The following is a 20,892-nucleotide window of genomic DNA, read 5'->3' on the forward strand; positions in this document are numbered from 1 at the left end:
TTCAATTTAAACATTTTATAAACTAATAACTAAATCTTCATGTTTTACCGGGTGCACAGGCTGCCGTGGAACTGAATAGTGGAATAATATACCAAAGGCAAGGCATATTTCGCGAACAGCGGAGTGTGGCCCGTCACAGTTAGAACACTTTTCAATAAATCTGTGAGATTGTCGAGATGATGTAATGGGCTGTGAGCGTTGGGTGCGGTAGGAGGTGTGGTAGCATCAACACGGTCTGAAGAATGCGGTCCTGGCCCCATTGATTTAGTGTGAGGCTCGGTAAGTTCAGCAATGCGACAAGCATGTTCAGCTCTGACTAGGCATAACTCAGTATCACTGAGTAATTCATCACGTACTTTGTCACTGAGGATTCCACCCACCAGTCTGTCGCGGACAAGTTCATCACACAGATTCCCAAAACGGCAGCGTGCAGCAATATGCTTTAGAGTGCTGATATAAGTCTCCACAGGTTCTCCTTGTAGCTGATTACGAGCAAAAAATTTAGTATGTTCCAGTACTGAGTTAGTGCGAAGGTCACATAACTGAATTTGTTGATCGTCTAAGTTTCAGCAGGTACCATGTTTGTTGTGATCCAGGACTGCAGGAGGAAAGTCGAAACGCTCTGCTCGTTTGATAGCTTCTGTGCCAGCGATGTTGAGAAGGATAGAGGCACGGTGGTCTGGTGGAACGTTGCGATGAGCAGCAGAATGTAAAAGTTAAAATCGCGCTCGAAAATCCGCCAACGATCAGCGAGGTCTGAGTCAAAAACCAGAGGATCAGGTTTACGGAATTAATTGCCCAAAGCAACACGAGATATGGGACAAAACTGGTGAAATAAAACACTGGAAAGAAAATAAAAACCGATATACTTAAATGCGGAGTGGGTTGATCCCACCTCTGACCCATGTTGAGTAAGTCACACATACGGATCTGGTACAACTGTATTTATTGAGTAACATATGCAACACTCAGCAGTTGATTATGAGTCTTTTTACAATACTGGAGAGCTTTTGACGAACAAGATTAGTAATCACTTTTTTACACCATTACACTGTTCTTAACAAAAATCTACCCATCATGTGAAACCTTATAAATAGCAGATATAAGTTAGATAACTTCAAGACCGAAAGTCAAAAACTTTTGTCATAACAGACAAATTTTCATTGTTTTCCCACCATTTTGGACACCAAAAGTGTGACATTAAAAACTCTGCCACATTTAGTCATGAATATTTAATTCATGAATAAACTTCATATGGCCCCTCATACATATAACGTTTTGATATTGGTCTAGGGAAATATCTTCATCAACACCAGGAGGAAAATACAGTAACATGTCTGGTATTCCGCCCAGCAAAGATTCCGTAACGGTCGTTGTGCTTGGTGTCCATTGTCACAACGACCGTTATCGGGGTAGGTATCTCCGTAAGTTAAATCAAGGAGGCTCCAAACCTCTAAGGTACACAAAAATGCTGGAGAAACTCAGCGGGTGCAGCAGCATCCATGGAGCGAAGGAAATACGTGACGTTTCGGGCCGAAACCCTTCTCCAGACTGATAGGGGGTGGGGGGGGGAGAAGGAATGAAAAAGGGGAGGAGGAGGAGCCCGAGGGCGGGGGGATGGGAGGAGACAGCTCGAGGGTTAAGGAAGGGGAGGAGACAGCGAGGGCTAGCAAAACTGGGAGAATTCAATGTTCATGCCCTCCGGCCGCAGACTACCCAGGCGGAATATGAGGTGCTGTTCCTCCAATTTCCGGTGTTGCTCACTCTGGCAATGGAGGAGACCCAGGACAGAGAGGTCAGATTGGGAATGGGAGGGGGAGTTGAAGTGCTGAGCCACCGGGAGTTCAGGTAGGTTCTTGCGGACTGAGCAGAGGTGTTCGGCGAAACGATCGCCCAACCTCCGCTTAGTCTCACCGATGTAAATCAGCTGGCATCTAGAGCAGCGGATACAGTAGATGAGGTTGGAGGAGATACAGGTGAACCTTTGTCGCACCTGGAACGACTGCTTGAGTCCTTGAATGGAGTCGAGGGGGGAGGTAAAGGGACAGGTGTTGCATTTCTTGCGGTTGCAACGGAAAGTGCCCGGGGAGTGGGTGGTACGGGAGGGAAGGGAAGAATTAACAAGGGAGTTGCGGAGGGAGCGGTCTTTGCGGAAGGCAGACATGGGAGATGGGAAGATGTGGTGAGTGGTGGGGTCACGTTGGAGGTGGCGAAAATGGCGGAGGATGATTTGTTGTATTTGCCGGCTGGTGGGGTGAAAGGTGAGGACTAGGGGGACTCTGCCCTTGTTGCGAGTGCGGGGATGGGGAGAGAGAGCAGTGTTGCGGGGTATGGAAGAGACCCTGGTGCGAGCCTCATCTATGGTGGAGGAGGGGAATCCCCGTTCCCTGAAGAGCGAGGACATTTCCGATGCCCTGGTGTGGAACGTCTCACCCTGGGAGCAGATGCGGCGTAGACGGAGGAATTGGGAGTAGGGGATGGAGTCCTTACAGGGGGCAGGGTGAGAAGACGTGGAGTCCAGATAGCCATGTGAGTCAGTGGGTTTGTAGTGTATGTCGGTCAGAAGTCTATCCCCTGCGATGGAGATGGTGAGGTCAAGGAATGGTAGGGAAGTGTCGGAAATGGTCCAGGTGTATTTGAGTGCCGGATGGAAGTTGGTGGTGAAGTGGATGATGTCAGTCAGTTGTGTGTGGGTGCAGGAGGTGGCCCCAAAGCAGTCGTCAATGTAACGGAGGTAGAGGTCGGGGATGGGGCCCTGGTACGTATTGAACAAGGATTGTTCGACGTACACGACAAAGAGGCAGGCGTAGTTGGGGCCCATGCGTGTGCCCATAGCTACGCCTTGTGTTTGGAGGAAATGGGAGGAGTCAAACGTAAAGTTGTTGAGGGTGAGTACCAACTCCGCTAGGCGGAGGAGAGTGTCAGTGGCTGGGTATAGGTTGCTCCTCTGGTCGAGGAAGAACCGGAGGGCTTTGAGGCCATCCTGGTGGGGGATGGAGGTGTAGAGTGACTGGACGTCCATGGTGAAGATGAGGGGGTGAGGGCCTAGAGAGTGGAATGCGCGGAGGCGGCGGAGAGTGTCTGAGGTGTCTAGAACATAGGTGGGAAGGGATTTGACCAAGGGGGATAGTATGGAGTCAAGGTATGTGGAGATGAGTTCGGTGGGGCACGAACAAGCAGAGACAATGGGTCTGCCGGGAGAGCCGGGTTTGTGGATTTTGGGGAGAAGGTAAAACCGGGCCGTGCGAAGCTGGGGAACGATGAGGTTGGAAGCTTGGTCGGGCAGGGCGTGGGAGTTGATGGTCGGTGATGGTGCTAGATATGGTGGCCTGGTGCTCGTCAGTGGGGTCATGGTCCAGGGGTAAGTAGGAGGAGGTGTCCGAGAGTTGGCGCGTGGCCTCAGCTTTGACGCGCCAGACTACCACGGCACCTCCCTTGTCGGCTGGTTTGATAACCCAATCTGGGTTTTTGCGGAGTGATTCAATGGCAGTGCGTTCAGGGGGGGAGAGATTGGAGTGAGACGGGAGTGGAGATGTTTTTCAGGGGGGGAGATTTCAAACACCCAACGAGGTATCCTGTGGTAGTATCAATCTTTGGGTGAGTTAATTATTTTTTCCTATTTTCCAATTTAATATATCAAAAACATTGTGGTGTCAAAAACGCAACGACCGTTTACGATATATTTTCCGACTTTTTTAAATCAATTAAAAAAAATTTGGGGTGGAAACTGAGCCAATCTTCAATTTGGCAACACATTGTCCCTTATTTACCTGTCGTACGGACCAAGTCGCTAACTTCACTCCTTCGTATTAACTTCGGGAAGCTCCGCAACGACCTTTATGGAGACATTTTACTTACAAAAAAATCAGCCCATATCAAACGATCTGACGAATCATCGGCCATCGATTGCTCAAAGACATAAATTAATGTACCGTTTAGATCACATTGGTGAAAATGCTTGGTTCTCGCTAATAATGTAACGTTCGTTTTCTGGGACACCAAACTTTTTAGTGTCCACCGCAATGGATGTTTGTGTAACGAGCGTTACGGTGTCCACTCAGATGGATGCAGTATTCTACCAAATGATCAGGTGAATGAAATGGAAACGGTGTTTTCAATTTTATTGTTCCATGTGATATTCATAAACATAGAAAGGATTAAGAAATATGTGTACTTACTGAGCCAACCAGGTCACTGGTGGACACCACGCAACAACCGTTACACAAAATGTATTTGTGTATTCTGATGCCATTTTCAGAAACTGCGATCAATATGCTATCTTTTCTTATATTTGTTGTTAATACTGAACACAATAAAGTGCTTGTCAACTTTTTAGAAGGAATTTTAAATTTGACCCCATTTGTTAAATTTTTGTGTGCAGTATTGTAAAAAGACATATGGGAAGAGATGCCAGAGGAAATGGTAGTGTTGGGGACAATTACAACATTTAAAACAAATTTGAACATGGATAAAAAAGTTTTAGAGGGACATATGCCAAAGGGATTAGGTCAGGAAGGCTCTTGGTCGGCATGGATGAAATGGAGTGAGGGGCCTGTTTCTGTGCTGTATGATTCAATGATACTATCTTCCCAGTCTGCCTCTTTTATCAACCTTCCTCCCTCTCGGGAAAACAAGCTCAGCTTATCCAAATTTTCCCCACAACTAAAGTCCTCAAGTGTAGGCAACAGCCTTTTGAATGTCCGCTTTACTTGAGTTTTGTGCTCAATGTTTCTGAAAATCGTAATGAAAAATAAGGCATTGAATACCTGTCCTTGGATTCAAATTGGTAGGGTGTTGGGATTGGTAGATGTTTTTGGGGGTAAGGTGAGCAAGTTGCTATGAAAGATGAAAGAAGTTTCAGTGGAAAAGTAAACAGACAGATTTGATTTAATGCATAGCCCTACTTTCACGATGGAGGTCTGCTCACACTCCTAATGCAGTCTGACCAGTGCCTTATAACCTCACAGCATTATATCCCTGTTTTTATATTTCAGCCCTCTCAAAATAATTGCTAGCATTGTATTCGCCCCCCTTATAATCTATAAACTTGGCCATAAAGCCTTCAATCCCCTCATCCAAATCATTAATATACAACATGAAGAGTAGTGGCCCCAGCATCAACCTCTCCGGAAGACTGTGAGTCACTGGCAGCTGACCAGATAAAGCCCCCTTTATTGCCACTGCCTTCTGCCATCCAGCGAACCTGCTATCCATGCTAGTATCTTCCCTTTGATACCAGGGGCTCTCGTCTTTGTTAGCAGCCTGACGTGCGGCATCCTATCAAAGGCCTTCTGAAAATCCAGGTAAACCACATCCACTGACTCTCCTTTGTCTATCCTGCTATTTCTTCCTCAAAGAATTCCAACAGGTTCATCAGGCAAGCTCTCCCTTTCACAAAACCATGTTGACGTTGACTTATTTTATCGTGTCCTTCTCAGTACTCATAAAACTCGACTTTTATAATGGACTTCAAAATCTTACCAACCACTGAAGTCAGGATAACCGTCCTACATTTTCCACTTTTCTGACTCGCTCCCTTGAACAGTGGAGTAATATTTGCAATTTTCCTATCATTTGGACCTCCCTTGACTCTAGTGATTCTTGAAAGTTCACAACTAATGCCTCCACAATCTCTAAAGCCACCTCTCCGGGGTGCAGTCCCGGTCCAGGTGACGTATCCATCTTCAGACCTTTCAATTACCCTAGCACCTTCTCTTTAGTGATGACCACTCCACGAATTTCCATCCCTTGACTCTCTTGACACGTTGGTCAAGAAAAGTTCTGGGTGGGCGGCGCGACTCACGTCGCAGCGGCCTCTGCAGTCCATCTGTCGTTTTTTAAATTTTTTGTCTCGTTTGTATGTAGTTTTTATATATTTTTTAAACTGGGTATGTGGGCGGGGGGGGGGGAAACTTTTTAAAATCTTTCCCCTGCACGGAGAACCCTGCCTTTTCTCTGTCGGGTCTCCATTGTCGTTGGGGCCGAGCACCGTGGAGCGGCCTCCAACCGGAACGACCTGGGGCTTCAGTCGCGGAGCTGCGGATTTACCCACCATCGTGGAGCTGGCCGAGTTCGTAGCGGGAGGAGCGGTGGTGGCGCGCTGCTGCGGCCCGACCCAGGAGATTCGGGGGCTCCAGCCGCCGGCCCGGTGGACGGTGACATCGGGAGCCCGCGTGTCCCTGCTGGGAGACCGCTTTTCGGGGCTTCCGCAACGGCGACTTCTACCGCCCAAGTTGTGGGCTTGAGAGTTACCTGGAGCGGGGCCTTACATCGCCCGGCGCGGCTTTAAATGGCCGCGGGACTTGTTAGCGCACGCCGGGGGCTCCAACACCAAGACCCGGTGCGCGGCCTTGCATCACCCGGCATGGCTTTATAATTGCTGCGGGACTTATTTACCATCGCCCGCCGGGGGCTTTGACTCTGACATCGGGAGGAGAATGAGGAGTGCAGGGGAGAGATAAGACTTTGCCTTCCATCACAGTGAGGAGGAGATTCACTGTGATGGATGTTCGTGTAAATTGTGTTGTGTCTTGATTCTTCTGCTTGTTTGTATGACTGCAGACACCAAATTTCGTTTGAACCTCTGGTTGTATTGTAATTGTATTGTATTGTGGTCGTGTCTTCCACTGTGAAGACTCGAGTTCGGTATTTCAACCTCGCATGCCCAGGTCATAGATCACTCGAGATAAACATTCTCGGCAGCTGAGCTGCTGCGTGTATACAGACCTGCGTTTCATCCGTAGTCAGGATTGAACCCGGGTCTCCGGCGCTGCAAGCGCTGTTGAATTGCTACTGGAGTTAGATAATGTAGAACAAGTTCGAACGGATGATCGGCGTGGACTTGGTGGGCCGAAGGGCCTGTTTCCGTGCTGTATCCCTAAACCAAATTAATCTAACTAGGTAAAGGTAAGTCATCGGAGGACGCAGGGTGTGTGACACGGGAACAGGTGGGGTTGAAGGGAGGAAGGAAAGTTGGCTGGGACCAAATAGCATGCGCCCCTCTCCTGCATAATCCCAGGCGGCAGATTTGTGAGCGGAGTCTCACTACCGTCCCCGTCCCCTCCCGAGTGTCCCATCCCTGTCCGTGGGCGGCCGGAGATGTCCGGGGTGACGGGAAACCGGCTCAGAGCAGTGGCGGCCCCAGGCTTAAAGCCAGCGCTAACTCCGGCTCAACTCTGCTCCGACTCCCGAGGAACCCGTTCCCTGTCTGGCTGGGGACCGTCAGCTGCACCTTTCACCTTATCCAGTGGCTGTCGGTTAAGCCCTTCAGAGAGAGAGAGAGAGAATGTCCTCCAACGCTGCTGGGAGAGGCTTTGCGGAATTCCAGAGGGTGGCTTTGTGAAGTGAGATAGAAATAAAATCGAATTAATATTCATAAAAGAGCGACGCCTGTCCGCTACTGAGTTAACAGAATTCTTGATTAATTCATTGGTAGAATACATAACAATTTATGCACAGTTTATACAGCCAGCGCTTCGTTCGCTTTTCTTTCTCACGAATGACCTTTCACAAAATCCTCGATTCCTTGCGTTTTTCAGAATACCAAACTCACTTATTCCTCTGCCATACTTGTCCAATTTTCTTTGAAACAATGGCAACTTACTCCGTTGCACACACAGTAAAATACAGTTCTAATGACTTCCAAAATAATATCTGTACTTTCCCTTTTTGGGTTAAGGCATCAAAGGTATCTCTAGATAAAAATTAGCAGTGAAAACAGTTATTACATTCTGTTGACTTTAATGAATTTAAAACAAGAAGTATCTTTACAGTGGATGATGAGTCCTGTTGGGTAATCCCTATACAAGTTTCAGTAATAACTGAATTTGGATGTAATTTAATGTCATTTAATTTGCATTGCAAGTGAGTAAATGTTAAAAAATATGGGTATGAAATGGTCTTTGAAGTTGTGCTTAATGCATGTTGCAGGGTCAATGGTGTGTTATTTCTCGCTTTGAGCAAGTTTGTACTTTTAAAATGCTATGGAAGTGATCAGTGCAAATTCATAGAAATAGAAGAAAATAGAAGAGCAGGCTGCTCAGCCCTCTGAAGAAGGGTCTCGACCCGAAACATCATCAATTCCTTCTCTCCATAGATGCTGCCTCACCAGCTGAGTTTCTCCAGCATTTTGTGTCTACCCCCAAGCCTACTCTGCTGTTCAATGTGACATGATTGATCTACCCCAAGCCTTATCTCCTCTTCTGTGCCCTCTAATTCCTCAATTCCCCGATTTTTAAAAATGTATCTATTTCCTCTCTAAATATTTAGCCATCGCAACCCTTTGGTGCAGCCCCAAATCTTGTAACTATGTCCCCTAGTTTAAGATTTCCCTGTGGACACATCATGTTCACATTTACCCTGTCATGCCCCCTAAAGAGCTTGTATGTTTCAATAAGACCACCCCCCCCCCAACAATTCTTCTAAACTCCGAAGAATAGATTTCTTTAGGTGCTTGTGACAGAACAATTCTCTACTAACAAGGCCTAAAGTAGAAAAGCATTACTTTCTTTAGCACTAACACTAGCTTGCGTAACACACAAGGTGCAATATAACTAGTGGAGCAATCATCTGAGAGTAACGGCCGTTCACATTGTAGATGGTGCACACTTTGCACTGGTGGTAGAGGGAATGAATCTTTAGGCTGCTGGGTGCTGTATCAGCCAAGCAAGTTGTTTATTCTCTCGGCTTCTGATATTGAATATTGTCAGGCTGTTTTGTCTCTCCGTTTATGTTGCAATATATTTTGTATGAGTAAGATATGTTTAGCATTGCTTATAAAATCTTTAATAAAGTTTTTTAGTAAACCTGTCCATATCTCTTTGGATAATTGAACCTGTATGCACTATATTCTTACAATACAGATTTGCTATCCATTCATTTGCACTGTATAAAATATTTATATCAAAGTATTTTCTGAAAAGCTAACTTTTTTTCTCTGAAACAGGAAGTCTACATTTTTCAATGTTCTAACCAAGAGTGAGGCAGCTGCGGAAAACTTTCCCTTCTGTACTATTGATCCTAATGAGAGCAGAGTGCCTGTTCCAGATGAACGGTATGATTTCCTCTGCGACTACCATAAGCCTCCCAGGTATGTTGATTTATTTTTCTTGCACCTCAATAACATTCCTTAGGAAATGCTGATGTTTATTTATTGCACGTCCATTGGCTTGTATTAGACAAATAACGTCAACGAAACACCATTCGGGGAGCTGAAAATACATATATAAACAACATTTATGGTTAAATTAAAATGAAACTGAACACCTTATGGGCCTGTCCCACTTAGGTGACTCTCTAGGCGACTGCCAGGGACTAGTTTTATTGGAATTCACCTATGACACCTGGCAACAACCTACGACAGCACCTACGACAGCCTATGACAACCTATGACAGCACCTTCGACAGCCTACGACAGCAAAAATTGTCACCACTGTTGCTGAAAAATGTTCAACATGTTGAAAATTTTGCGGCAGTCGCCTGTAGTCGCCCAAAAAATCACCTAAGTGGGACAGGCCCATTACTCTGTGGTTTAATTTGAGGTGCAATAATTTTGTTCCTGATTTCAGGCTACCGTGTTGGGGACGAAAGTTTTTGTTCAGGGATCTTGTATCTGCCCTGCAGTGACAAGGTACCTCAAAGCCTGGCAGGATACTTTAATCTGCACCAATTTCCCCCCCAGTTTCTGCTGCTTGAGATTCTGACAATACGAATTTTTGCCAAGTGAAAATAGTTGTAATAATTGGTAAATATTAAGCAATTGAGTGTTGCAATTATTATTTTTTCCTTCCTGTTGCTAGATATCAATGAATTGATGTATAGTTTGAATTTTGCCAAGAGCACTCAGCAGCCAAATTCATCACAGCTATGTCCTAAATTTGCGCTAAAGAGCTAACTTCCAAAGATAAAATGAGTGATTTCCCTTGACAACATTTGATTATGGCAACAAGCAGCCTTGGTAAAACTGAAGTTAATAAACATCAGAGTAAAAACACCTTAATGTTAGGAGTGATTTCTCAAATATAGAAATGGTTGTGGAGATCCCGACATTGTCCTGGGTCCAAATATCATAATTCTTTAGGAAACAGGGGTTCCCCTCTTCCATTATAGATGAGGCTCTCACTAGGGTCTCCTCGATATCCCGCAGCTGCGCTCTTGCTCCCCCTCCCCCTCCCCCCATTCGTAACAAGGACAGAGTCCCCATTGTCCTCACCTTCCACCTCTTCAGCCGTCGCATACAGCATATAATCCTCCAACATTTTTGCCATTACTGGCCACATCTTCCCATCTCCACCCCTTTCTGCTTTCCGCGGAGACCGTTCCCTCCGAAACTCCCTGGTCAACTCGTCCCTTCCCCCCAAACCACCCCGTCCCCAGGTACTTTCCCCTGCACCCACAGGAGATGCAACATCTGTCCCTTTACCTCCCCCATCGACTCCATCCAAGGACCCAAACAGTCTTTCCAGATGAGGCATAGGTTCACTTGCACCTCCTCCAACCTCATCTACTGTATCCGCTGTTCCAGGTGTCAACTTCTCTACATCGGCGAGACCAAGCGCAGACTCGGCGATCGTTTTGCTGAACACCTCTGCTTAGTCCATCTTAACCTACCTGATCTCCCGGTGGCTCTGCACTTCTACTCCCCCTCCCATTCCCAATATGACCTTTCTGTCCTGGGCATCCTCCATTGTCAGAGTGAGACCCAGTGCAAATTGGAGGAACAGCACCTCATATTTTGCTTGGGTAGTTTATATCCCAGCGGTATGAAAATTGACTTCTCTAACTTCAGATAGCCCTTGCTTTCTCTCTCTATCCCCACCCCCTTCCCAGTTCTCCCACTAGTCTTCCTGTATCTGGCTACATTCTATCTTTGTCCCGCCCCCTCCCCTGACATCAGTCTGAAGAAGGGTTTTGACCCGAAACGTCACCCATTCCTTCTCTCCAGAGATGCTGCCTGACCTGTTGAGTTACTCCAGCATTTTGTGTCTACCTCCAAATATCATCATCTGTGTTACCCATAATCTCCTTTTCAGTGTAAGGTTTGAAGTGAGGATGTCAGCTGTTGATTGTATACTGCTCTATTCCGTTTGCAACTCCTCAGCAAATGAAGTCATTTTTGCCTGCATATTGCAAAACCTAAACAACATTTAAGCAAGGCCAAATAGGTGATGAGGAGCACTGTTATAGCACAAATATTTTTAGTAAGAGAAACTATAGTCACCCACCATTAATATTCAGATGCATTACCATTACCAGTACTCCCTACATCCTGAGGGAGACGGTAGACCAGAAACTTAAATGGGCCAACCACATAAATAATGATACGCACAACTCGTGCTGACGAAGATGCCCCATCTAAGCTAGTTCCTGTTTACCCGTGTTATCCATCTAAACCTTTCATATCCATTACTGTCCAAACGTCTTTTAAATGCTGTTATAAATATTGTGGTTACAAGAGCAAGTTGGCGGTGTGGTTGCAAAAGCAATTAGCCTCCTGACATGCCAAAGGCTTTGTAATATTTACAGATAGCAAGTCAGCACAGCAAGTCTGCTGTTTTTACTCATTTGGGACTCCAGATAATGTGGTTAGCTAATGCTAGGGTGAGTGCAGATCCAACATCATATGTCTTGGCGTCATCTTGCACAACCTCCGCCACCATAAACATTCATTCCCCCCCCATCTCTGTCTCACTATGGCGTCAGTGTAATTAGGCTGTGATGACAGAAATATCAGGCTTTTGCCCTCTTCCACATAGAACCTAGGACCATAACCACATGGGAACACCACAGCTTTTCACTTTCCTTCAAGTATCAAACCATCCTGAATTGGAATTATACTGCCATTCTTCATTGCTTGTTCTAAATTCTGAAACATCCTACTCAGCAACAGATAGCCGCAGTGGTTCGAGAATAGATAGCTCGTCATCACTTTCTGAGGGGTTGCTGCCAGGTTTATTAATCAAAGGTGGTAAATTCTACTGAGAAATGTTGTACTAGAGGTTTTAAAGTCTCACCTGTGATTGTATTTTGAACACAAAAACAGAAGCTGTTTTACTGGTGGAGGTTTGCTGTAGATTCTGGTTCTTTTGGTATTGTAAGGAGGTTCAGTTGAAATTTGTTAATTTTAGAAGTGAAAAGATTAGCAGAATTGGTTGGCTATTTCTGTTAGCCTATCAGACTTGGGGAAAGCAAGGAAGATAATAAATTCCTAATCTCTATGAGAAATTAAAAAACAATTTGCACGTGTCTAGCATAATGAGGGGTTGGTTTGGTTCAAAGGCAAGGACTGTATTTCTGTGTAAGATTGATAGGTAGAAAACATAATAACTCTTTATGAAAGTTACAAACAGGATTTTATGAATTTGTAAATTGGTATTGTGTACATGCTAAATACTTTCCTGTGTAGCGAAGTGACATTTGAGTTAAACCTGACGCTGAGATGAGATCAATGACAATACCTCTTTTCCAGCTGTTTATGTGAACTGCTGCATTATCCCAAAATTTGAGACCAATTTAATTGTATTATTCTCTGTCTCGACCACAATGCATTTGTAAAACTTTGAATCTTTGCATTAGTTGATTCTCTTCACAAAGGCAAGCTGAGAAAGGCAGATTGGTTTGAGAAATGCCAGGTGAGAATTTTGATAAAAAGGTGTGAATATGTTGCAATTACAATTGTTTCTAGCCATTGAAATGAGTAGTGCAGTTCCATTTAATGAAAACTGAAAATAAAATAAATGGAAAGATGGTTGATTGGATGAGATAAAATAAGACTGAAGTGAATTTGTGTGAAGCACAATCACAGAGGAATAGTTCACAAGCGATCTTACAAATTACAAAATTTAATGCAATTTGATTTAAAGTTGGTATGTAAAAAGGCAAAGAAAAATAAGTCAAATATAACCAGAAGATAGAGAATTTGTAACTTGAAAAATAGCTGTAGCATATGTGGGCTGGAAATTAAAAATATGGTTAAGAGAGCAGTTAGCAAACAATTAATCTAGTTTAGATACAAGCCAATTTTAGATCAACAAAGGAAATGTGACTAAAATTAAGTATTTAATAAAGTCGGGCGTAGATAATAGTGCAAAATCTAATTGAATTTGTTATGTGTAGAATTATATTTATAAAAGTAAACTAGGGCAAAAAGAGTATCACATTTTATATTTCCAAATGTCATGAGGCTCTTCAGCCCATTGAGCCTATGCTGGCTCTGAGCAATGCATCAAACTTTCTCTTTCACATGCCAAAGGTCCAACACTGATTCTCCAAGCACTCACCTATGGCAGGGATCATTTACAGTATTAAGTCAACATTCCAACTTGTATGTCTTTGGATTATGGGAAGAAACAAGAACATCCATGGAAAATCCATGCAGTCACGGGGAGAATGTACAGTTTCATATAGATAATACTGGAGGTCAGGATTGAACTCGAGTCTCCAGAACTGTGAGGCGGCAGCATTACCTGCTGCACTGCTGTGCCAGACAAGATAATTAGCCAGTTTATAAACAAGGATTTTAAAGCCTTTTCAAAACAGATAAACACTAAAAGCACAGTTAGAGAAGTTGTGGACCTGATGAAGAACGAAAAACAGACCTGGAGCAAAAAGGCCGTGACTGTTGCTGAATCTTTCGGCATGACTTTACAAAAGTAGATGTGAAAGAGGAGAATAACATTGGATAGGTAAAAAAGAATATTCAAAGTTGGCAAGTCACCAGACCAGATGGAATGTATCCTTCATTGTCAGATACAAAGATGATATGATAGTGTCCTCAAATTGGTATGGTAATCCTCAAGCTTCTTCATAATTGTTAATTATTAATTATTAATAATGATTGATAATTGACTGTTATCAAGAATTTTGAGAATTATTGCAAAACCTGGTCAGGGAAGAAAATCTGCTGTTTTTACTCATTTGGGACTCCAGATAATGTGGTTAGCTAATAGCACCCTCAGTTCACAGCAATTGAAGATGGATAATAAATGTCATCAGTGACATACATATCCTGTGAATGAACGAATAAATTAAGGGAAAAGGAACAACTTCTGATCACAATTATTTCGAGCTTTATTATACTAGATGCTAAATGAGTGATACTAGACACCAGATGAGTGGTGCTATGGTGTGGGAGGAAATAGTTTGTGGTCTGTAATCTTGCTTTTGAGATTTATGTTCTTGCCGATTGCTAAATCCTGAACATCAAGTCAATCAGGTCAGGGCTTTCTGTTAATTTGTTTTTAATAAGAAGGGTGAGATCACTTTGGGATTTTTACTATAGCCCTCCCCAATAGTTAGTGAGACGTAAAGGAGCAAATATGAAGGGACATCGCAAATAGGTGTAGGAATAAAAGGGTTGTAATAGTAGGTGATTTTAACTTCCCTAATATTAATTGGGCCAACTAGTGCTGAGGGATGAGATGGGCAGAACTTATGTGCATCCAGGAAAGTTTTATGAAGCAATTACCTAGATTGCCCTGTGCATTGCCTTGAAGACCTGCAAATGGTCAATGGATTTGAACCACTTCAGATATTGCTTAGATGGCAAAATAGCATAGTAATATAACTTCCCATAGGAAGTAATGCCAATGAATATATGCCTCTGAGACAGTTTTGCATTCTTTATTTCACAATGACAACATGAAATGGAATCACATGCAGCAAGAAATTACAAGAAGAAATTGGTCTGATTTGGCAAATTCACTTCCAAAGAGTAAAAACAAAACTGGAGGAAAGCAGCGGGTCTGGCAGCATTTGTTAAGGGAAATGGGCAGACAATGTTTCAGGTCGGAACCTTTCTTCAGACCCTACATCGTCTGCCCATTTCCATCCACAGATGCTGCCTGGCCTGCTGAGTCTCTGAAAGTTTGTTTTTTATTCAAGGTTCCAGCATCTGCAGTCTTGTGTCATCACACCCAGATCATCAATTAAATTCCAGGGATGTTTGCAGGGATTTAGTATTTAATCTAGGTTGACCCAAGGTTATATCTGATCATACAGCTGGAACTATTTAATTCCTCCACAGTCATGCTACCTTTTTTGCCGTTTGTGAAATGGCTTTGCAGAAATATTACTGCTATATTTGATGATATAACAGTAAATCAGATGTAATTCATGCTCTTTCCCCATCCTACTTAGAAACGGAAACATAGAAAAATAGGTGCAGGAGTTGGCCCTTTGGCCCTTCAATATGATCATGGCTAATCATCTAAAATCAGTACCCCGTTCCTGCTTTTTCCCTATATCCCTTGATTCCTTTAGCCCTAAGAGCTAAGTCGAACTCTCCCTTGAAAAGAGAGAACTCTCTCTTGAAGACCAGTGAATTGGTCTCCACTGCCTTCTGTGGCAGAGAATTCCACAGATTCACAACTCTGGGTGAAGAAGTTTTCCTCATCTCAGTCCTAAATTGCCTACCGCTTATTCTTAAACTGTGACCCCTGGTTCTGGACTCCCCAAACATCGGGAACATTTTTCCTACATCTAGCCTGTCCAATCCTTTAAGAATTTTATATGTTTCTATAATTTCCCCTCTAATCTTTCTAAAATCCAGTGAATACAACCCCAGTCAACCCATTCTTTCATCATATATCAGTCCCTCCATATTGGGAATTAACCTGATGAACCTACGTTGCGCTCCCTCAATAGCAATAATGTCCTTCCTCAGAAATTGCACACAATACTCCAGGTGAGGTCTCACCAGGGGCCTGTACAGCTGCAGTAGGACCTCCTTGCTCCGAAACGCAAATCCTCTTGCAATGAAGGCCAACATGCCAATAGCTTTCTTCATTGTCTGCTGTTCCTGCATGCTTACTTTCAGTGACTGATATACAGGCACACCCAGGTCTCGTTGCACCCAACCTATCCAAGTCACCCTGCAGCCTCACAGCATCCGCATCGCAGATCACACTGCCACCCAGCTTTGTGTCATCCGCAAACTTGGAGATGTCACATTTCATTCCCTCGTCTAAATCGTTAATATATAGTAAAAAACTGATGTCCCAGCACCGAGCTTTGCAGCACCCCACTAGTCATTGCTTGCCATTCTGAAAAGGACCCGTTAATTCTTACTCTTTGCTTTCTGTCTGCCAACCCATTCTCTATCCATGTTAATACCCTAGCCCCAATACCATGTGTTCTAATTTTGCACACTAATCCATGTGTGGGACCTTGTCAAAGGCTTTTTGAAAGTCCAGATACACCACATCTACTGGCTCTCCCTTATCCATTCTGCTTGTTACATCCTCAAAAAATTCCAGAAGATTAATCAAGCATGATTTCCCCTTCATAAATCCATGCTGACTTTAACCGATCCTGTCACTGCTTTCCAAATGTGCTGATATAACATCTTTAATAATCGACTCGAGCATCTTCCCCACTACCAATGTAAGGCTAACTGCTCCATAATTCCCTGTTTTCTCTCTCCCTCTCTTAAGTAGAGTTACATTGGCTCCCCTCAAGTCCACAGGAACTGATCCAGAGTCAATCCAAATTCACCTGTTTCTGATTGTAATCTACCCCAGCCCTCAACATTTATTAATCCTGATGCAGCAATGAGCTATTATGATTATTATTTGACACAATGAAGCATTATAAATGTCCCCGATTTGGTTGAGTTTCAACAATTTTGAACAGAGATCAATGATAGAAAAGCAAATTTAACTTTGATTTTTCTTACAGTAAAATACCAGCATTTCTGAATGTCGTGGACATAGCAGGACTCGTGAAGGGTGCTCACGCTGGTCAAGGGCTTGGAAATGCCTTCCTGTCCCACATCAGTGCCTGTGATGCAATCTTCCATCTTACAAGTATGTATCTATGAAATTTGAAATGCTGCCGTGTTTATGATTTTGTTTCCTCAACCTCATTATCATTGTACTGCGAGTATTAACTATTAGCAAATGTTACAAAATGCTGTAGTAACTCAGCAGGACAGGCAGCATCTCCCTCCCCCTCTCTCCCTCCCTCTCCCTCCCCCTCTCTCTCTCCCCCTCTCTCCCCCCCTCCCCCTCCCTCTCCCCCCCTCTCTCCCCTCCCCCCTCCCCCCCTCCCCCTCCCCCCCCCCCCCTCCCCCCCCCCCTCCCCCCCCCCCCTCCCTCCCCCCCTCTCCCTCCCCCCCTCTCCCTCCCCCCCTCTCCCTCCCCCCCTCTCCCTCCCCCCCTCTCCCTCCCCCCCTCTCCCTCCCCCCCTCTCCCTCCCCCCCTCTCCCTCCCCTCAGGCTCAACTTCCACTGAGAAAGAGAATTCCAAAGACTCATTGTTATACGAGAATTTTCCCGAACAGTCTATGACCCATAGCGCTGTGGCGATAGCGCTATGTTTAAAGCTCATAGCGCCGCAACCGGTAGCGTTATATTTAGAACTGCAGAACTTCCACGCGTTAAACTGACAGCGCTCTGTTTAAACCTTTGAGCGCCAAACCGGCAGTGCTGTGTGCATCACCTTTACACCCCTTCGCGGGCCGGATGCGGAATTTCCCGAAATTATTCCATTTCCCTAAAATTACCTGAAGACAACCAGAATTTCCCGAATTTCCATATACTTAAAATAACTGTGGTGTTAATTTCAGCGCAGACCATTCTGTGAAAATTATCCAACAACTCGCTGCTAAATTGTTATCATTCTCACTAAAATGCACATCTCCCATCCCCTTCCCCCTCCACCCCCACCCCTCACCGACACCACACAAACGTCTAAATTCTAAAAGCATGCTGATCACTTGTCACCCATCAACGGCACCATGAAAATTACTTGTGGTACAATGCAAGCAAATCTTTTGTGTTAGACATCAGCTTTGTTTTACACAATTAAAGTATTACACGCTAGAATAATTTAAGATGTACATTCTAAATGGTGATGTAGCCTTTCTGCAAAGGCAGAATTTGTTTGCTGATTCTCGGCAGCTGTTGACTTGTCATTTGTATGGGGAGCTTCTTGATCTTGAGTTGTCATTTGTTATAAACAATGCATTCCATGATATTACAAAAATATTGCTTTAGTATTTCAAAAAATAATAACATTTTCATTTTGAGGTTTGGAAATTATGCAAAGTTATTACATCAAGCAATTAGTCTAACTTTGAAATGATTTGGTGGAATTTTATTTTAGAAAAATTGGAAATACACAAGATCCACAGATATTGTAAATACATTTCTGAAAAATACATTGCGTAAAGTACGACTGAAGTAGTATTCTTCATTGGCAATTGCCAGCTGTAACTTGGTTGCAGCATTCTTTGCTGTGACTCAAGTTTGTAGATCAGTCGTGAGACAGTGCAGTTACACGGTGGATGGTATAACCTTTTGAGTGAGATGTTAAACTGAGATGTTAAAGGCTGATCTGCACTCTCAGATGAATGTAAAATGTTTCACGACAATATATTTTTGTTGAAAAGGCAAAGGAGTCATAGGTGCCCTCACCGTTTATGTTTCAATCTGCATTTGAAAATCAGATTATTTGCTTATTACCACACACATCATTTCAGCCCAAACACCAAATTGGTTGCTATGTTCCCTATATTGCAAGAGTGAATATACTTCAGTTACAGCATTTAGTCTAAAGCGCTTTATTGACAACTCAAGGCGGTGAAAAGTGCAGTATAATTGAATGTTTTAAATATTCTTGTGCACCACTGAGAATGCAATAGGTTATGCTTAAAGCTTGAAAGGTGCTGTGCTCCCTCGAGTTCAAGAGAATGTCCAATATTGCTATGTATCTGATTGTGTGAAGTCTTGATTTTGTTAATAGCTGTAGCTGGTAACTGCTACATTTAGTTTATTTATTAGGTTGCATGATAAGACAAACAAGGGTAAAATTGTAATTTATATCCAATGTCATTAACTGACAATTAATCAAGATTTCTTTATTGAAGCCTCCGTGCAACTTGCAGCAATTATGTGCTGTAAATCTGAAGCCTCAATCATGGCCATCATTCCACATCCGTTTTTCTTTCTCCCTCTGTCCTCAGTGCTTATAAAGGCAACCCTTTGTCATTTATTAATAAACCGTGTCATTGGAAGTGTCATTGTTAACTGCCCATCTCTAATTGCCCTTGGGAAGGTGATGATCAATGACTTCCTTTAACTGCTGAGGCTTATGTGGTTGGTAAGGGAGTTTCAGAATTTAGACCCTGTTCAATGAAGATTTCCCGGCAATGAAGACGCCATATTTTACCCCAAATAAGGCACGAAAATTTACCTGCGTCTTGGAGGCCGAAGGTTAGGTTGTTAGCAAATAAAGATAGACTTGGCTATCCTTCAGTACAGCAGCATCAAGAACGATGTTGCTGTACTTAGGGATAGCCAAGTCTATCCCTCATTGCTGGCAGCTGATGGGAAGCGGCTGTAAAGTAGGAAGCAGCTGTAAAAGGGTAAAAGGACAGTGCCGCTGGGTGTGGGAGTGGGAGAGGAGGGGGAGATGGTAGGGGGGGAGGGGGAGGGGATGAGAGGAGAGTTCCTTTCACAGCATGTGAGGAGTCTGGCCCGGGTAAGCACGGCCTGGGCTGCACAAATTGGCTGGGGTAAAGTTGCGGGGAGGGCAGGAGCGTTGAGAAGGAGGGGGTCGGGGATACACAAGGGATCTGGAAACTGCATGTAGATTGGTTACTTTACTTACTAACCAATGTAGTGCTTTATTATCAGAAGCTCCGCCTACTACTACCCTATTCATATTATCGCAACCAGTCAGTCTATGCTGCTGAACAGTAGAAGCAGCATGCTATATATATATTATATATGCTTTCCAATAAATACCACTGTACCATGTTTGTGAGTGTGTGAGTTACTCGACATGGTGTCATGTGGTTGACCCACCCCGTGTTTAAGTATATCGGTTTTTATTTTAAGTATATTGGTTTTAATGTAGTGCGTGGGTCTCAAAAGGAGGCACGAAGTACAGTGTTTTGAGAGGCACCTTTTATTATGTTCCTCCCGGTTGTAGGGAAGTCCAAACGAGAGGAAGATGACATCCAAACCCCTGCCTTTAAACCCTCTGGCTAAGGGCCGCCTCCGGACTGAACCACTCCTGTGCCGAGGGGTTCAACACTATGATGGCACGACCCTTGGGAGCCGCCACAGGACCCCCCCCCCCCCCCCCAGAACCAGAGGCACGAAACGCACCGGCGGGAGCACGACCCGGCCAGCCCGCGTGCGGAAGTCAGCCGCTCGTGGGGCTTGCGGAGGCATAGGTGGAGGGACAGGTCGAGGGACCGGCGGGAGGACAGGTGGAGTGACAGGTGGAGGGAGCCGTGAAGGGGGGCGCCCTCGAGGCCGAGGTTGGGCAACCAGCACCGGCTGCTCAGTCCGCAATAACCTACCTGAACTCCCGGTGGCTCAGCACTTCAACTCCCCCCCCCATTCCCAATCCGACCTCTCTGTCCTGGGTCTCCTCCATTGCCAGAGTGAGCAACAGCGGAAATTGGAGGAACAGCACCTCATATTCCGTCTGGGGACCTTGCGTCCTTATGGCATTAACATTGAATTCTCGCAATTTGGCTAGCCCTTGCTGTCTCCTCCCCTTCCTTAACCCTCTAGCTGTCTCCTCCCACCCTCCCATCCGCCCGCCCTCGGGCTCCTCCTCCTCCTCCCCTTTTCCTTCTTTCTTCCCCCCCCCCCCCCCACCCCCCATCAGTCTGAAGAAGGGTTTCGGCCCGAAACGTCGCCTATTTCCTTCGCTCCATAGATTTTGTGTACCACCGGCTGGTCAATGTCCAGGTGTGCCGGCTTCAAATGGTCAATCGACACTGCCTCCGGCCGGCCCCCCATGTCCAGGACAAAAGTCGACTGCCCGTGTTCCAGCACTCGGAACGGGCCCTCGTACGGCCTCTGGAGTGGCGTCCGGTGGGCATCACGGCGCAGGAAAACGTAAGGGCAGTCCTTGAGGGCTGATGGCACGTGTGGGC

At 44.7% G+C, this 20,892-nt stretch overlaps 1 protein-coding gene across 1 annotated transcript in view; it reads left to right on the forward strand.

Annotated features, from left to right (window-relative positions):
* Positions 1-20,892, forward strand: part of ola1 (Obg like ATPase 1) — a 165,881-nt gene that overhangs the window by 22,610 nt on the left and 122,379 nt on the right. Inside the window, exons 3-4 of the mRNA XM_033023932.1 lie at positions 8,945-9,088; positions 16,675-16,802. Coding sequence (XP_032879823.1) covers positions 8,945-9,088; positions 16,675-16,802 — 272 coding nt within the window. The remainder of the gene's footprint in view (positions 1-8,944; positions 9,089-16,674; positions 16,803-20,892) is intronic.

The sequence above is a fragment of the Amblyraja radiata genome, chromosome 7, assembly GCF_010909765.2.
Source record: "Amblyraja radiata isolate CabotCenter1 chromosome 7, sAmbRad1.1.pri, whole genome shotgun sequence".
NCBI lineage: Eukaryota > Metazoa > Chordata > Chondrichthyes > Rajiformes > Rajidae > Amblyraja > Amblyraja radiata.